This window comes from Oryzias latipes, chromosome 14 (assembly GCF_053564925.1).
Source record: "Oryzias latipes strain Hd-rR chromosome 14, Olatipes_Hd-rR_3.1".
Taxonomy (NCBI): domain Eukaryota; kingdom Metazoa; phylum Chordata; class Actinopteri; order Beloniformes; family Adrianichthyidae; genus Oryzias; species Oryzias latipes.
The window spans coordinates 18,784,407-18,798,295 of record NC_136250.1 but is presented as its reverse complement, the minus strand read 5'-3'; the positions used below and the strand labels follow the sequence as shown (position 1 = coordinate 18,798,295).

Below are 13,889 nucleotides of genomic sequence, written 5' to 3'. Positions count from 1 at the left end.
TGTACCAAACTGGTTCTTCAGTTGGTGATACTGCTTGCTCTCCCCATTGGAGAACAAAATATTCTTAGAGACTTTTGGAATTCTTAACACTCATCCTGGACAAATGGGCTGTAATCTAAAACATGTTGCTAACACATTCTGGGGCGGGCTGTTCATACGTGTTGTCACACATAGCGACACTGTGACGTCTGATGACATGCATCTGATAAAAAGAACAAGCAAAATGTATTTGGATTCTTGAGCCATCATCTGTTAATTTCTTAGCACTTTATTTTGACACTCATGAATAAATGGCAAAAGGTAAAGAATATTCAACATATTATCCACAAAACAAACACCAAAAAAAACAAAAAATAAATAAAAACACTAACACTTCCACTGAACGCAAGCAGTTTTTTTATTTAAAATTGTTTGACAATTACATTTAGTGTGTTACGTAAATATACTCAACTATAAAAATACATAACTGCATTTCATTTTTTTAGCTTTAAAAATATACATACTATATCTGAGGAGACAGTAAACACAAAGTTAAAAAACTTTTTTTATTATTGCTTCATTTTGTTCTCTTCAAATAAAATATTGTGATTTAATGAGTGTTGTTTGTCTACACTTTGCCACTTATTCATTTAAAAAAGCAATAACCTGTACATTTTTGAATATCAAATGGAAAAAAGTGCGAGCAAAAAAAGGATTAAATGAGAAAATAGCAAAGCAAAAGCCGAAATGAACGACAAATGAACTTCACTTTCATACTAATTCTGTCCACTATGTGGCAGCAGATTAGCCATGTAACACAGATAGTTGATTATTCTGTTGGAAGTGAAATGTCAGCTTTAAGCCTCTAGTTCTAAGATAATCACAGTTTAGTCATTTTTAACATGAAAAAAATGAGAAGTTCTTTTAAGTTTATTTGTCAAAACATACAAAAAAACTTTTCCACAAATATCTGCATTGTTTGAAAAGTACATAACATAACATTCCTTAACTTGAGAGCCTTCTGTTCACAATAGAAAACAGAATCCTAACTATTCTGCAGGTTATTGTTACTGAGGTTCAAAGTTCTGGTGCTGGAAGTTTGACAACTGAGGTCAAAGCTTTGCAAGCTCCTCTCTGACTTTTTTTTAATTTGTTGACCACCTCTGCAACCTTTAAGAATCAAAAAGTTGTATATATAAAGTAATGTCCTGTTGCTCTCTTTATTTAAAAAGGGTTTCCTTCTCACTCCACACGTCCTTTGTTTGGTGGTTAAAAGGCTGAATAAATTAATAAAAAAAGTCGTGTGAAGTCTTATCTACTTTTATTCGTGCAGTTTTAGGATTTTTGAACGTCTTTCGTGGCTCAACCTGTTGCTGTTATTTCATTTTATTTATTTATTTATTTAAATTTAATTTTTTGTCACCTTTAGATAGCTTTAGTGGTGGAACGGTCCGCGTGTTAAAAGTCCTCAGCTGATTGGTGGATATAGAATGACGTCATCACGTACAGCGGGACGGCTCGAAGAGGATAAACAAAAAGGAAGGAAGCTTGAGGTAAACAATCGCGGCAAAATTGGTTCAAAACTGCCATATAGGCTACAGTTAGCCCCCTTATGAACCCGGTATTTGTTGCTTAAGTATTTTTCGTTTTGCGGACACAATCATGGAAGACTCGTTGCTGTTTCGTATGAGTGCATTTTCCGAACAAGGAGGGAGAAAATACATGGAGGATGTTGTCGAAATAAGAATCGAGTACGAGCCCACGGCGTCATCAGTGGAAGATTATCCAAAGTCGCAGAGGGATGGAGGAACGGGGAAGATGGAGGATGAAGCCGCAAAGCAGCCCGTGGAAGCGCGTGGTGGTCCCGCCGAATCGGGACCCGCGACCGTGGCGTGGGTGCAGAGTCTATCCAACGAGGACAGCTGCAGCATCAGCTCCCCGGTGTCCAACCAGCAGCAATGCGCGGAGCAGACTGTTGACACGCGCAGGTCCGTGGCCTTTTTCGCCGTTTTCGACGGTCACGGGGGTCGCGAGGCGGCACATTTCGCCAGCGAGCATCTGTGGGGTTTGCTGAAGAGACAGCGGGGCTTCTGGTCGAAGGATCCCAGCGAGGTGTGCGCAGCCCTCCGGAAAGGATTCATCGCCTGTCACCACGCGATGTGGAAAGAGCTACGTAAGCCAGCACGACTCCTTCAGTCCAACAAATCACTTTTATATAACAAATCTGCAGTTATGGACGCAAAACTCGAGAAACGATGACATAAGCTGCATTGTCTAGTAGATGTCTAGTGATGAGAAGCAATGATCATAGTGAAACAAATCAGAATAAATCCAGACCTTTATGCTCAATTTTGTAGAAGGGTTGTTATTCCCTTTGACTCACCAGTCTGGAGCTTGACTTCCTAAAATACTTCATTTTTCTGTCAAAAACAACATGGGACTACTGGTAATCATGATAATAAAGATCTCAGTTCACATTCAGTTCAGATTCTGCAACTTTTAGAAGTTAAAGAGAGATCAGGACTCTTGATCAAGCCTAGGAAGGTGCAATTACAAAAAACCAGCTTAAACATGAATTACTTTTCTTTAAGTTGCTATGATCTCTTTTAAAAAAAGAAACAATCAAGACAAAACATGGTTTGGCTTGCAAGGTTGCAGATATTAAGAAACTTAATTTAAATAGAAATTAATGTATAAAAAGATGACATTTTTTGAAATAATCATTGTGGGAATTGCTATGAATGCAAACACCGCTCTATTGCAACAGGCTTCATAGCTGCTTCGATGTCCACAAATTGTTCTTTTTAATGCTTCAAACATCCCTAATGTGTTTTTGCCCACTGTTGTGTATGTTGTACGCAATTTGCGTTCCACTTCTAAAAAAAAAACAAAAATAAAAACCTCTAAACAGCCAGTGACAAAACCTTTCATGCAGGTGATATCAAAACTACGGTGGCTCTGAAGTGCAAAACACATCAACAAATCACTCAACACAAAACCAATTTAAAGATAACAACGATAACTGAAAAAGTCAAACAAATAAGAAAAATATCGTTTTAGTAACACAATTCTAGAAACCAAAATGTAAAATAAAACACAATAAAAGAGGGAAACAAAGCGTATCAGTAAACTGACGTATTTTCCAGAATATAATTTCACACAAATATCAGCCGATACCGATACTGACACTGACATGTCGTCCATCCCTAGGTGTGATATTTAATATGTTATATGCAATGATTTGTTGGTGTGATTTGCACTTCTGGGCCACCGTACGAAATGGATAATTTAAAGAAAGTGAATCAAAACATTTAGTTAACCTTTATATTATAGATTTGTGATTTGTGAAATGTCAAATGGGGAAAAGATGTAGGGTAAGAACTTTAAGAAGGGATTTACTTAAACCTCAATGAACCAAAGGATCCTGGTGTAGAACAGTGGACCAAAGTTTCTCCACAATGACGATGAAAACTGATCATATGGAATTGCAGTGTTTAAGTTGCTGCTCCCAAGGTTGTCTTCAGTTACCAAACCTAATTTTTTAAACTTTCATCTAAGAATTGGGGCTTCTTTTCTCAAGCAGATGCATGGCTTGATGCAGTTTTTCAGTGGCCGTTTTCACGCAGAGGCCGAAAACTGACTTAAACGTGAAGAGTGAACACGAGAGTCTTCAAATGGCAGGTTGTTTAAAAAAAAAAAAAAAAAAAAAAACTCAGGAAAAAAGTAGAACTGTTTTTGTTGATCTAAGTAGTTGTTTTCCTCAAAAGAACCTTTTGGATCCCAAAAAAACGTTACCTGTTTAATTTCCATCTCCTTCTCTTGTTCCTTTAACAGCGACATGGCCAAAGACTATTACTGGCCTGCCCAGTACGTCTGGGACCACGGCGAGCGTTGTTGTGATTCGTGGAGTTCACATGTACATCGCTCATGTGGGAGATTCGGCAGTCGTGGTTGGCGTGAAAGAGAATGACTCTGATATTACCCTGCAAGCCCTTGAAGTAACACAAGATCATAAACCGGAGCTCCCTAAAGAAAAAGAGAGGATAGAACGGCTGGGTGGCAGGTTGGTAGTCAAACGCCTTTTCTTCTGATTTACATGATTGATGTTTTTGGCTGAAAGCCTGTAGGGCAGGGGTCGGGAACCTATGGCTCGCGAGCCATATATGGCTCTTTTGATGGTCACATGTGGCTCGCAGACAAATCTTTAATTATAGTTTTTTTTTTTTCATTAGACCAGTCCTTCTCGGGCGCGATGCGATGCCAGAGGCGCGCAGTAGTAGCGGTGCTTAGAGAGAGAAATCTGCGCCAGCGCTATCAGTTACTATTATCTATTATTTCACAGAGTTTGTACCAGCTGGAAACCTGTGAATTGACGTGCCTAAAACTGCGCGCTCCCGTCTCTGAGAGAGAGCGCGCAGATGCGGGGACGGGATGTGTGAGGGAGAAAGCAGAGGGTGGGGCTGAGGTGTTGTGGGGACAGGCAGCAGGTGAATCGCGCAGGGATTGTAAAAACGTAAAACCCGCTTCCCGTCACTCACTGCAGCGTGTGAGTGTATGTTTGGCTCCCCGTCTGCATGTGAGCAGTCTTTGTCACATCTACAGAACATTCAGGCCTACGATGACGTTTAAAGTCTCAACGCCTGAACGAAGCAGAAACTCACCACGTATCAACCAGACTAGACCATCAGCAAAACTACCACGAGAAATACTCATCATTTATTAGCAACAGCATAACTATGTTATTAAAAAGAATCCACAGACTTATTGTACTTTAAAAATGTTGAAATTAAATCAAATGCACACATTCATTTGTATATTTAGTTTTAAACAAATTGTCGCGGACTGAGTTGGATGGCTGTTGGGCCGCGTTAAAAGTTCTGGAGTTCATTGAACGCGTCAAGCAGAGATCTGATTGGCCCTCAGTTCTGTCGCTCAGCCTGTTGTTAGGTAGTTTGGACCAATGGGGTTCAGCTATGGGCCGAATAAGGGTAATGGGAGAGCTGCAGCGGTAGCAGGGGAAAATAAAGTTGGGAGAAGCGCTCTCGTGTCGGCGGGAGAGATTCAGGAGTTGCTGAATTAATTGAACGGCGTTTGTTGCGGTCTGCAGTAATCGGAATAAAGAACTTTAAAAGAGGTTAAGTCTCCGTGCCTCAGTGTGGGGAAGGGACACTACATTATTGTATGGCTCTTTCGAAATTACATTTCAAAATATGTGGCATTTATGGCTCTCTTGGCCAAAAAGGTTCCCGACCCCTGCTGTAGGGCCTGTCTGTGCATGTTGCCTTGACCTAGGTATGGCGATGTTGTTTTGCATTTGTTGTTGTGTTTCATCTGCAGTGTGATGAAGAAGTCTGGGGTGAATCGTGTCGTCTGGAAGAGGCCCCGACTGACCCATAACGGCCCGGTGAGGAGGAGCACGGTCATAGACCAGATTCCTTTCCTGGCTGTTGCCCGATCTCTAGGTATCCCATAAACCTTTTTTTTTTAACTCCAATCGTCCTAAATGATGGGTGGACATAAAAGAGCCACACTTTCTTCCCTGTTCACAGGGGATTTATGGAGCTATGACTTCTACAGCGGGGAGTTTGTCGTTTCTCCAGAACCGGACACCACTGTGATGACCCTTGATCCCAAACGCCATCGCTACATCATTCTTGGCAGTGATGGCTTATGGAATATGATGCCACCCACAAATGCTGTCAACATGTGCTACAATCACGACAAAATGGTGGTATGTATCGAGTCACATACACTGTTTTTCAAACCAGATTTTCAGACTAACAACAATTTGAAATGCAATTTTAAGCTTAATTTAAATTTTTTTCATGAGAAAAATGCGAGAAGAAGATGTTAAAAACATCAAAAACATGATTTTCATTAAAGTGGGTCTTTATCCAGGCTTCCACATTGCCCGTAAGGAGACATCTTTGATCATGATGTGCATTTCCTTTAAAAGTTGAGTGCTGAGTTTAATGGAAGTTTTTTTTCCTCATTTTCCTAACACCATTAAGTCCACATGCTCTTCAAAATAAAAGTCCCACTTTATAGCAAATATATGATTAGATTTAGGTTTTGTGATAATCATCAATAACTTCATTAACATTTTTTTTTTAACGTTCGACTTCAAATTCCTCCTAAATAGAGATGGTTTTTTAATCCTTTTTTCGCATTAGAATTGCTGAAATTGAAAATTCTCTTTTAGAAATGCATCCCGATTAAGATCGCCAAACACACAAATATTAGACAACCAGTCAAGCAAAAGAAAAATACAATATGTTGTCTGAAAAAACCGAGCCAAGACAAAACAGCAGACTAAAACCAGCTTCAAATCATTCCAATGCAAACTAATGTTTGATGTCACACACCTTTCTCTTCATCGAGTCATTGGATAAAATCGCCTCCAGGGAACAAGATTTTCCTCAATAGCTCACCTTAAATCCAGTGACATGTTTCCCTAATATGCTATTCTGATTGCTAAAACAATTCACACTGTACATGGCATTTAGGAAACACAAAATGCCACGTACACATTATGTAAAAGCACATAAACATATTCACTGTGTTGGCAGAGTCTGTGTTTATTGTTCATTTTTTTGCTTCTATTTGCAGTTGTTTGGCCGTATCATTTCACCTGCTTCCTTTATCTCTTTAGGGACCCAAGGGGATGTCTTGCGCACGGAGGCTGGGCTGCACGGCTCTGCTGTTCTGGAAGGACCGCATGCTCCGCGCAGATAACACCACCGTCATCGTTCTGGCCTTGCAGGAGCGTGAAGCTGCACCCATACCGATGCACCGAGATGAGATTCTCGTGGACATGGCTTCTGGAATTGATCGAATTCCTTTCCCCGGAACAACTTACAACACGTGCGAAGTCCAGAAGGTCAGCGCCAGTTGTGTTGTATATCCGTTTCAGGAACAAATAATAAACCAAAACGGGATACATTTTGGCTACACAAATATCTTTGTTTATTCTTTGCCATTCATTTTTTTGTCCTTTACATGTTTCAGTCCATTTTTGTCATCAGATCTAACAAAACTGGTTGTAGTTATCCAGTCGGCCATTGATTCACCAAAGGACTGTTTTTTTTTTTTTTTTTTTCGGGGTCAACAGGAGGAGCATGAGGATGGCATGTTTTATGAAGAGGATGAGATATTTGGAGAAGAACATGAAGGATGGACATGCCTGGAGTGGTAGTGAGGTGACTGCTTAGTAAGGAAAATGTGTTGAATTTCCAGGTTGTTTATCAGCTAACAAACCCCTTCACGATCCAGGCTGGTCTTGTTGCATCTGGGAGTGGAATGTAGCTGCTTGGACATTGGAGAAGAAAACTTCTCACGTAAAAAATAAATCAGCTAAAATTTGTGATCTCTCTACTCCTCTGTTCAGATTTGAACAGTATTTTTTTTTTTGGGGGGGGGGTTAAGATTTTGCCAAATTAGATTGAAATTGCAAGAAAAAAAATCTATCTTTTTTATTGCACATCACAGACATAAGAATAGTCAAAGTGAAGCTACGTCGCTACACGTCGCCCTCAGCAACACGCCTTCAAGCGACCACTTCCAATGAAAGGTCTATGAAAAAGCGCATCAATGTGCTTTTTGGGCTTTTGCGTTCATTCGTAGCTACGCAAGTTTCTACGACCATTTTCAGACTCTTCTTACAAAACATACTACTGAGCGCGTGTTCCCAGTTAAACCAGGTTGAACGTTGACCAATCAGGGACTTGGATTTTGCACATACAAGAATGTGCACTGTATGCCCAGTGTGAGCGCGCCTTAAAAGTGGAATGTGATCTCTTTTAAATACTAATGATTCCTTTGATGCAGCATTTTGGAAAATCTTTGGGACCTTTGATGCTAAACAAACACAACAGTTCTCTCTTTAACGTACCTGTGTGCCTGTGGGGGAAATATTGGGTACAGATGGCGTAGCGGCATGCACGTTCAGGAATACGTTTTTCGCAACACATGTAGCTTTAGTCTCATCTTAATTTTTGATAGGTTTGTTGCAGGTTTTGCCAAAAAATGACAATAACAGTATTAACAACTTTATTTGAATTTGAATAAATTATTCAAATTTTCTAAAACTTACTTTAATTATTGCTACTATGATATTTTTAATCAGTTGTGTTAGGACTTCGAGTAAAAAACACTTTTTTCTCTTTTTCTTTTAAACAATAACTAAATAACTGATCTGTTCAAAGTAAAAGGTTTAAAGTGAAAGAAGAACATGTTTTATTCTATCTAAAAGCTGCCTAATGCAGTTCATATTAAACCTTTTATTTTGAAAACACTGATAGTTTTAAATACTCCCCCCAAGGCAATATTACATTTTAAAAAGAGTTGGTCTATTTTTTCTATTTCTATTTTTCTATAAGGGGGTTTAACTGTGCGACATCAGAATCCAGACATCCCAAAAGAAAAAGTAGCTTTAAGAAAATAATTGTATTAACTAATTTATGCTAGAACATAAAACACATACCCAGTTTTTGAATTGCCTACCCTCACAGTGATGTTTTTCATGTATCAGTATTTGTTCTTTTTATTGTCTGCTGTTCGGTTTTTCATAGTCTGTTTAAATTAACACCTATATATCTGATGGGACGTCACACGTCACACCCCAAAGCAGAATTGTGTTGGAGTGTTTTCATTTCAGTCATTAGTTCCCACAGTCATCGGTGTGAATCATTTGGAGTCAAACTTTGTCTTAGAGCACTTTTCAAATGAAAAGGCCAGACTAAGAGGGTTGTTGTTGTTGCTCTAAAATAATAATTGTTCCTTTTTTTTTTTTTTTTTTTTTTTTTTTTTTTTTACTTCTTCCTTTCAGATAAGCGATCCTGTGACTGCTCCATCCACATATAACGATAGCTCAGGAACTCTGCTGCAGGCGTTCGGCTTATACGAGGCCGCTTTCAGTGCCACCACTCAGCTCTTACCCCAAGCAGACTCTGTGAGCGCCTCACTGCCCCACCTGGAGGTTTCACCCAACGTTTTCGAAAAGCAAGACGAAACAACCTTGGTAGACTGCGCCCTCGTTGCTCCACCTTTCAAGAGGCCCCGTCGCTCCTCCTTGAGAACCTCAGAACCCAAATCTCCTCATCAGAAACCCATCAAGTCCTCTAATAAGGGGTTTTCTGCAACAACTCTGCCCGAACAGGTGCCTCGCTCTGCTGATCGAAGCGCAGTAACGAGCTCACCCGAAGAAGGCGACATCCTAGCGCAGCACCAAAGCTCCACTCTGTGCGTGTGCTGAATGTCACAGGCTCCCTCTTACATGTACATTTTTTTAATATAAAGTCTTTGTAACTACGTGAGACATGGGTATTGTAAAATGTGTTGCTGTGTTTTCTTTTTGTTCTTTGAGTATACAATTTTAAATCTTGGAATAGCCAATTTCAATCTATTTTCCTAAGTATTTATGGTATATCCAAATGTGTATTTTCATTTATTCATTAACTTTGGTTAAACTGAAGTAGAATTGAGGCTTTAAATGGGCTTTTTGTAGATATATGTTACTTTGCTAAGGAGAGATTTTATGTACAGCCTCTCTTCGGTATGGCTATTTGCTTAAGATAGAAAGAAAATAGCCATACTCAAATCATCTTAAAACACAAGAAAATTTGAGTTCTTGGGGGGAAAATGTGCATCCATACCATTGTTGGTTGGTTTTTATTACATCATAAGAAGTTTGAAACATACATTGTGCATCCTGGGGAGTATCAACAGCTAAAGGTGTATTTTATTAAGCGATTTAAATTTTAAATTGTGCTTTCCTAAGCGCCTTCGCTAAGTTATTGATTTTTCTAAATGAATAAATCTGAATTCATGCTGTAATAACACTAATTTTACTTGTTGTCATAGGATAAGAACTTTTTGGCCTTAGTGGACGTCAGCACCTTAAAAAACAATGATTACCTGCTCAGTGCACAACTTCAGCGTGTCTTCCGTTACAGTTTCCAATGGAGTCGTTTGCAGCCATACGTGTGCTTTAATCTGCCATCCACTCAAGTCACTTGAGAGGGGTCAAAAGTTGTGCATTTGTGTTCATATGGCAGCTCAGTTCAACCACTTTTATGGGTTTTTTGTGTTTGTTTTTTTCCAAATATCGTTGCCTTAACACCAATCAGTGTGAGGTACTGTTCATAAGCAGGACCTAGAGGATGAGGACGGGGAATTATCCCAACGTTGGAGTGATTATGGTGCGGACTTCATGCCCACGTCAGTCATGCCTCTTCAGTTTGTTCCGTTGTGTGAGTTTTACTCCCCTTCTGCGTGCTCCATCTTACTTCTGTTTTGCACATTTTCTTTTTGTATATTTTGTCAATATGCAATGAAAGTTTGTACAGTACCAAATTATGCAAAGAATCGGAGATTCAGAATAGTCACAAAGAGGAACGTGAAGTGCTGTGGCAGTCATGCATTGATCAGACTTTATATCCTCTGCATCCAATGTTCAAGTCTTACTGTAAACGTTGCAGTCTTCAAGTGGCTTGACCTGTTACGTATGTCTTGCAATAAAATTCCTATTTTGGAAACCGTGTCTTTTGTGTGGTGTTTATACATACGTGTCTTATGTGTAAACGTGACTTTGTGTCCATTGTAAATACAGTATTTGTTCAGTTTTCTCAGTTATTAAAATCAGCATCATGCACTTAACAATATATATCAGAAGATGGCAGCATTTTAAAGCCTTGAAGTACTTTAACTGGCCTTTTTTGTTACGTTTTTTTTGTCAAATTTACAACATTATTCACTTTTAAGATAAAAAAAAGATGTTTTTCTTTATACTTCTAATATTCCATAGATATTTTATTATATATATGATCAGTTCTGCTTTGGCCTCAAATATCAGTATTCAATGGAACATATTTCCGTTTAATATTAGAACAACTTTGCAATTTATTTTTTTGTCAATCTGAAACTTGTTCCTCCTCTACAGTTTTAAAGAACTTTTTTTTCTACCAATCAAAACGCTACAGATGCAAAGTTTGAGCATTTTCATTATTTAGGAAAGTCCTGTTAAAGTAAGAAACTACTATTTGTTTTAAGTCCAGAAGACACCATTTTTATATGGTGTTTTCCATAACAAATGTAAGTCCTGCCTTAAAAACACTTAACCTTTAAATTTTGTATAATTTGCAAATCAGATTTAACTTACTTTATGAGTTGGATGTCTCATAAACGTATTTCTTTGCGGATGTTTAGCATAGTTCACTATGTGTAGTTAACAGTTGAAGGTTTTTCTATTAAACCATGCCTTAAATCTGATTTTTCTTTTATCAATAATTGGTCTTTTTTAAATTGGCATGCTCATCTCATCCTAACGGAGTGTTAACTCCTCCTTCTCAGGAGGAAAACAAAAGTTGTGGGTTCATCATTAATCCATTTAACCTTTAGCCTGGTGTCTTTCTTGGATGTAATAATACTGCAAATAAAGCTCTGTCAAATTATGACTGGACCAGCTTTAGCGTCGCTCAAGAAAACTGGGTGGAGCCCTAAAATACTGAGTACCTATTTTATCAAAAGCCACCTTTAAAAAGTGTGACAATTTTTTGCAGAACTTTACTTAATTGGTAATAAATATAAAACACATTCATTTAGATTTTTTTTACGAGTTGTCACTTTTAATTTACAAAAAGTAATTCAAAACAGGAATTTCTTCACGTCCTTTGCTTGTGTGCTTTATGTGAATAAAACCGATTAAATTCTACTGTCATATCGCACATTTAAACTGTGACCCAAGATTGTACGTTCTCGTTGGGGAGTTGGATTTAGAGGTATGGTGAGGTTAAGATTCTTAACTGCCGTTAAGTCCTGCAGTTCTTTCCTTCTAAAACCTATTTCCCCTCACACCCAAGAGGTTGAAGGTAGGTTTGTATAATTCACCACCATCTGGAGAATGTTTAATTGTAAAGATACCCAGCATTTGTTCTGTTGTGTCTGGTCTGTGTCATAAGGAGAGCCGGGAACACAGTTGAATTCTAAAATCTCACGAGCTCACCTGACGAAGGCGACATCCTAGCGCATCCTTGAGACAATTGGGTTAATGTAAGACACTCTTGGGTCAAAAGATTTGGGTAAATTCAATGCACAAATAGGAGAGTGGATGTTAGTTTGTGGCTTTCAAACCGTAGTACATTTTACAAACAGTGGGTAGGTGTTGCTGCAAAATAATAACATTCTCTGACGAGAATACCTTTGTTGGTGCAGTTTTGCCACTGCTTATAACCACACATGAGGACTGTATTTAATCCACACTAATGTGTCCTTGTAGGCCTGTCTTACTTTAAGACTTCCATCTGACCTCCCATACCTCATAAGACTCTTACTCTGATCAAATCTCTGAAGCTTGGATTTTAACGCTGTCGACGGTCAACAGAGTGCAGCCAAGGCGGGAAGACCCGACACTTACAGTGAGAACCTGTGCAAAGATACCACATTAGTAATCCATCTGACCTGAAGAAGGGGCTTTTTGACACTCCATATAGTCCCTGCCTACACTGCAGACAAAATTAATTATATACATACATACACACACACACACACACACATATATATATATATATATATATATATATATATATATATATATATATATATATATATGTATATATAAAATTCAGTACTTGATTCTTTCTTATTTGTTACAACTTGCTTGAAAAAGTAAATATTGATGTTAATAGGATCACTTTGACAACTATTGTTAATGACGTGTTAGTGTCTCAGTAGCGTTTTCAGTTATACAAATTTGAGTCACATACTGTAGGTACATTTATTTTTATGTACATGTGAGAGCTGACATTTGTTGTTTAAGTCAAGTTTTGCGTTCAAGTCATATTCACCTTTCGGTTTAACACCGGACACACAAGCCCATATTTTATCCAGGCTTGGGACCAGCACACGGAGACCCAGACTCCTTGTGGATAAATATTTAGCCAGAAGCCAAAGGTGTGTTGCCAAGGACCCCCACTGGATGAAACTTTTCGTGCCCCCTGGGAATCAAATTCTGTATTTTTGTGTTCTGTTTAGTAAGTTTCTGTGCAGGCACGTCCTCCATGTGCACTCTGGGATTCGTTTTTTATCATCCACTGCTGATTTGTTGTAGTTAACAACCACTTTGTCAATATTTTTTTGTGGTTTGCAGTTGATAAACGGGTTTTCATTTTTCCATCCCCAAACCCTGGTCACTGCACAGGGAGCATGTGCAGTGCCCCTTGTGTGCAGCCTAGGATATGACACAATCAGAGTGTAGTTTATGTGGGTGTAACACAGGTGTCCTATGGGCATTTACATATCACCTCTACATTCCGTGCATGTGGGATTTGCGCAGTCAGCAAGGAGCCACCTTATGAACAACTATGAACCTAATGAATGTGGTGCGTAAAGAGCACCCTAACACAGCATCACACGTGCGTCATAAGTGCGAGCAACTTACATTATTCTTTCAAATGCTTCACCATACACATACCAGACATGCAACAATCATTCATTCCATTGTTATGATGTCCCTTAAGGTGGCCGCACGAGTCTTAGGGGAACTGCAAGACACTCCTGGAATATCCTTAAGATGTGGCTGTTTCTCATTACAATCCTCTACTGGCCCGAACAATTCAAAAAGCCTCAATCCTGGTCAACCACCCCAAACAGGGCAACCCCCCCCCCCCCCCCCCCCCCCCATACGGATGCATGTGATGAAGGCTTTAGGAGAAGGAGCAAATATATGAAAACAGAAAAAATTTGCACACTTCTTTTTTAAGAGGTGTCCAAAGCCATATTTTTATTTCCATGATGTGGCTTTGGACAGAAAGGCAGCTAGGTTTTGTACAGAAGCTTGTCACAGAGACTCTGCAATAGACTGACAAACTGTAAAAGGTTTCCCTTCATTTGGTGTGGCTCCAGGACCCCAACTA

General features: G+C 39.0%; 1 protein-coding gene across 3 annotated transcripts; it reads left to right on the top strand.

Annotated features, from left to right (window-relative positions):
• Positions 1-1,478: 1,478 nt before the first annotated feature.
• On the top strand, positions 1,479-10,514 carry LOC101156348 (protein phosphatase 1D). Of its 3 annotated transcripts, none has more exons than XM_023962596.2 (7): positions 1,479-2,152; positions 3,814-4,042; positions 5,317-5,441; positions 5,529-5,710; positions 6,632-6,859; positions 7,091-7,178; positions 8,807-10,514. In XM_023962596.2, the coding sequence occupies exons 1-6, from the start codon at positions 1,642-1,644 to the stop codon at positions 7,172-7,174; spliced, it is 1,359 nt and encodes a 452-aa protein (XP_023818364.1). In that variant the 5' UTR covers positions 1,479-1,641; the 3' UTR covers positions 7,175-7,178; positions 8,807-10,514. The 3 variants fall into 3 exon arrangements, with proteins under 3 accessions (XP_023818364.1, XP_023818365.1, XP_023818363.1); XM_023962597.2 differs by having other exon boundaries at positions 1,481-2,152; positions 7,091-7,189; XM_023962595.2 differs by lacking the exon at positions 7,091-7,178 and having other exon boundaries at positions 1,481-2,152.
• Positions 10,515-13,889: the final 3,375 nt, after the last annotated feature.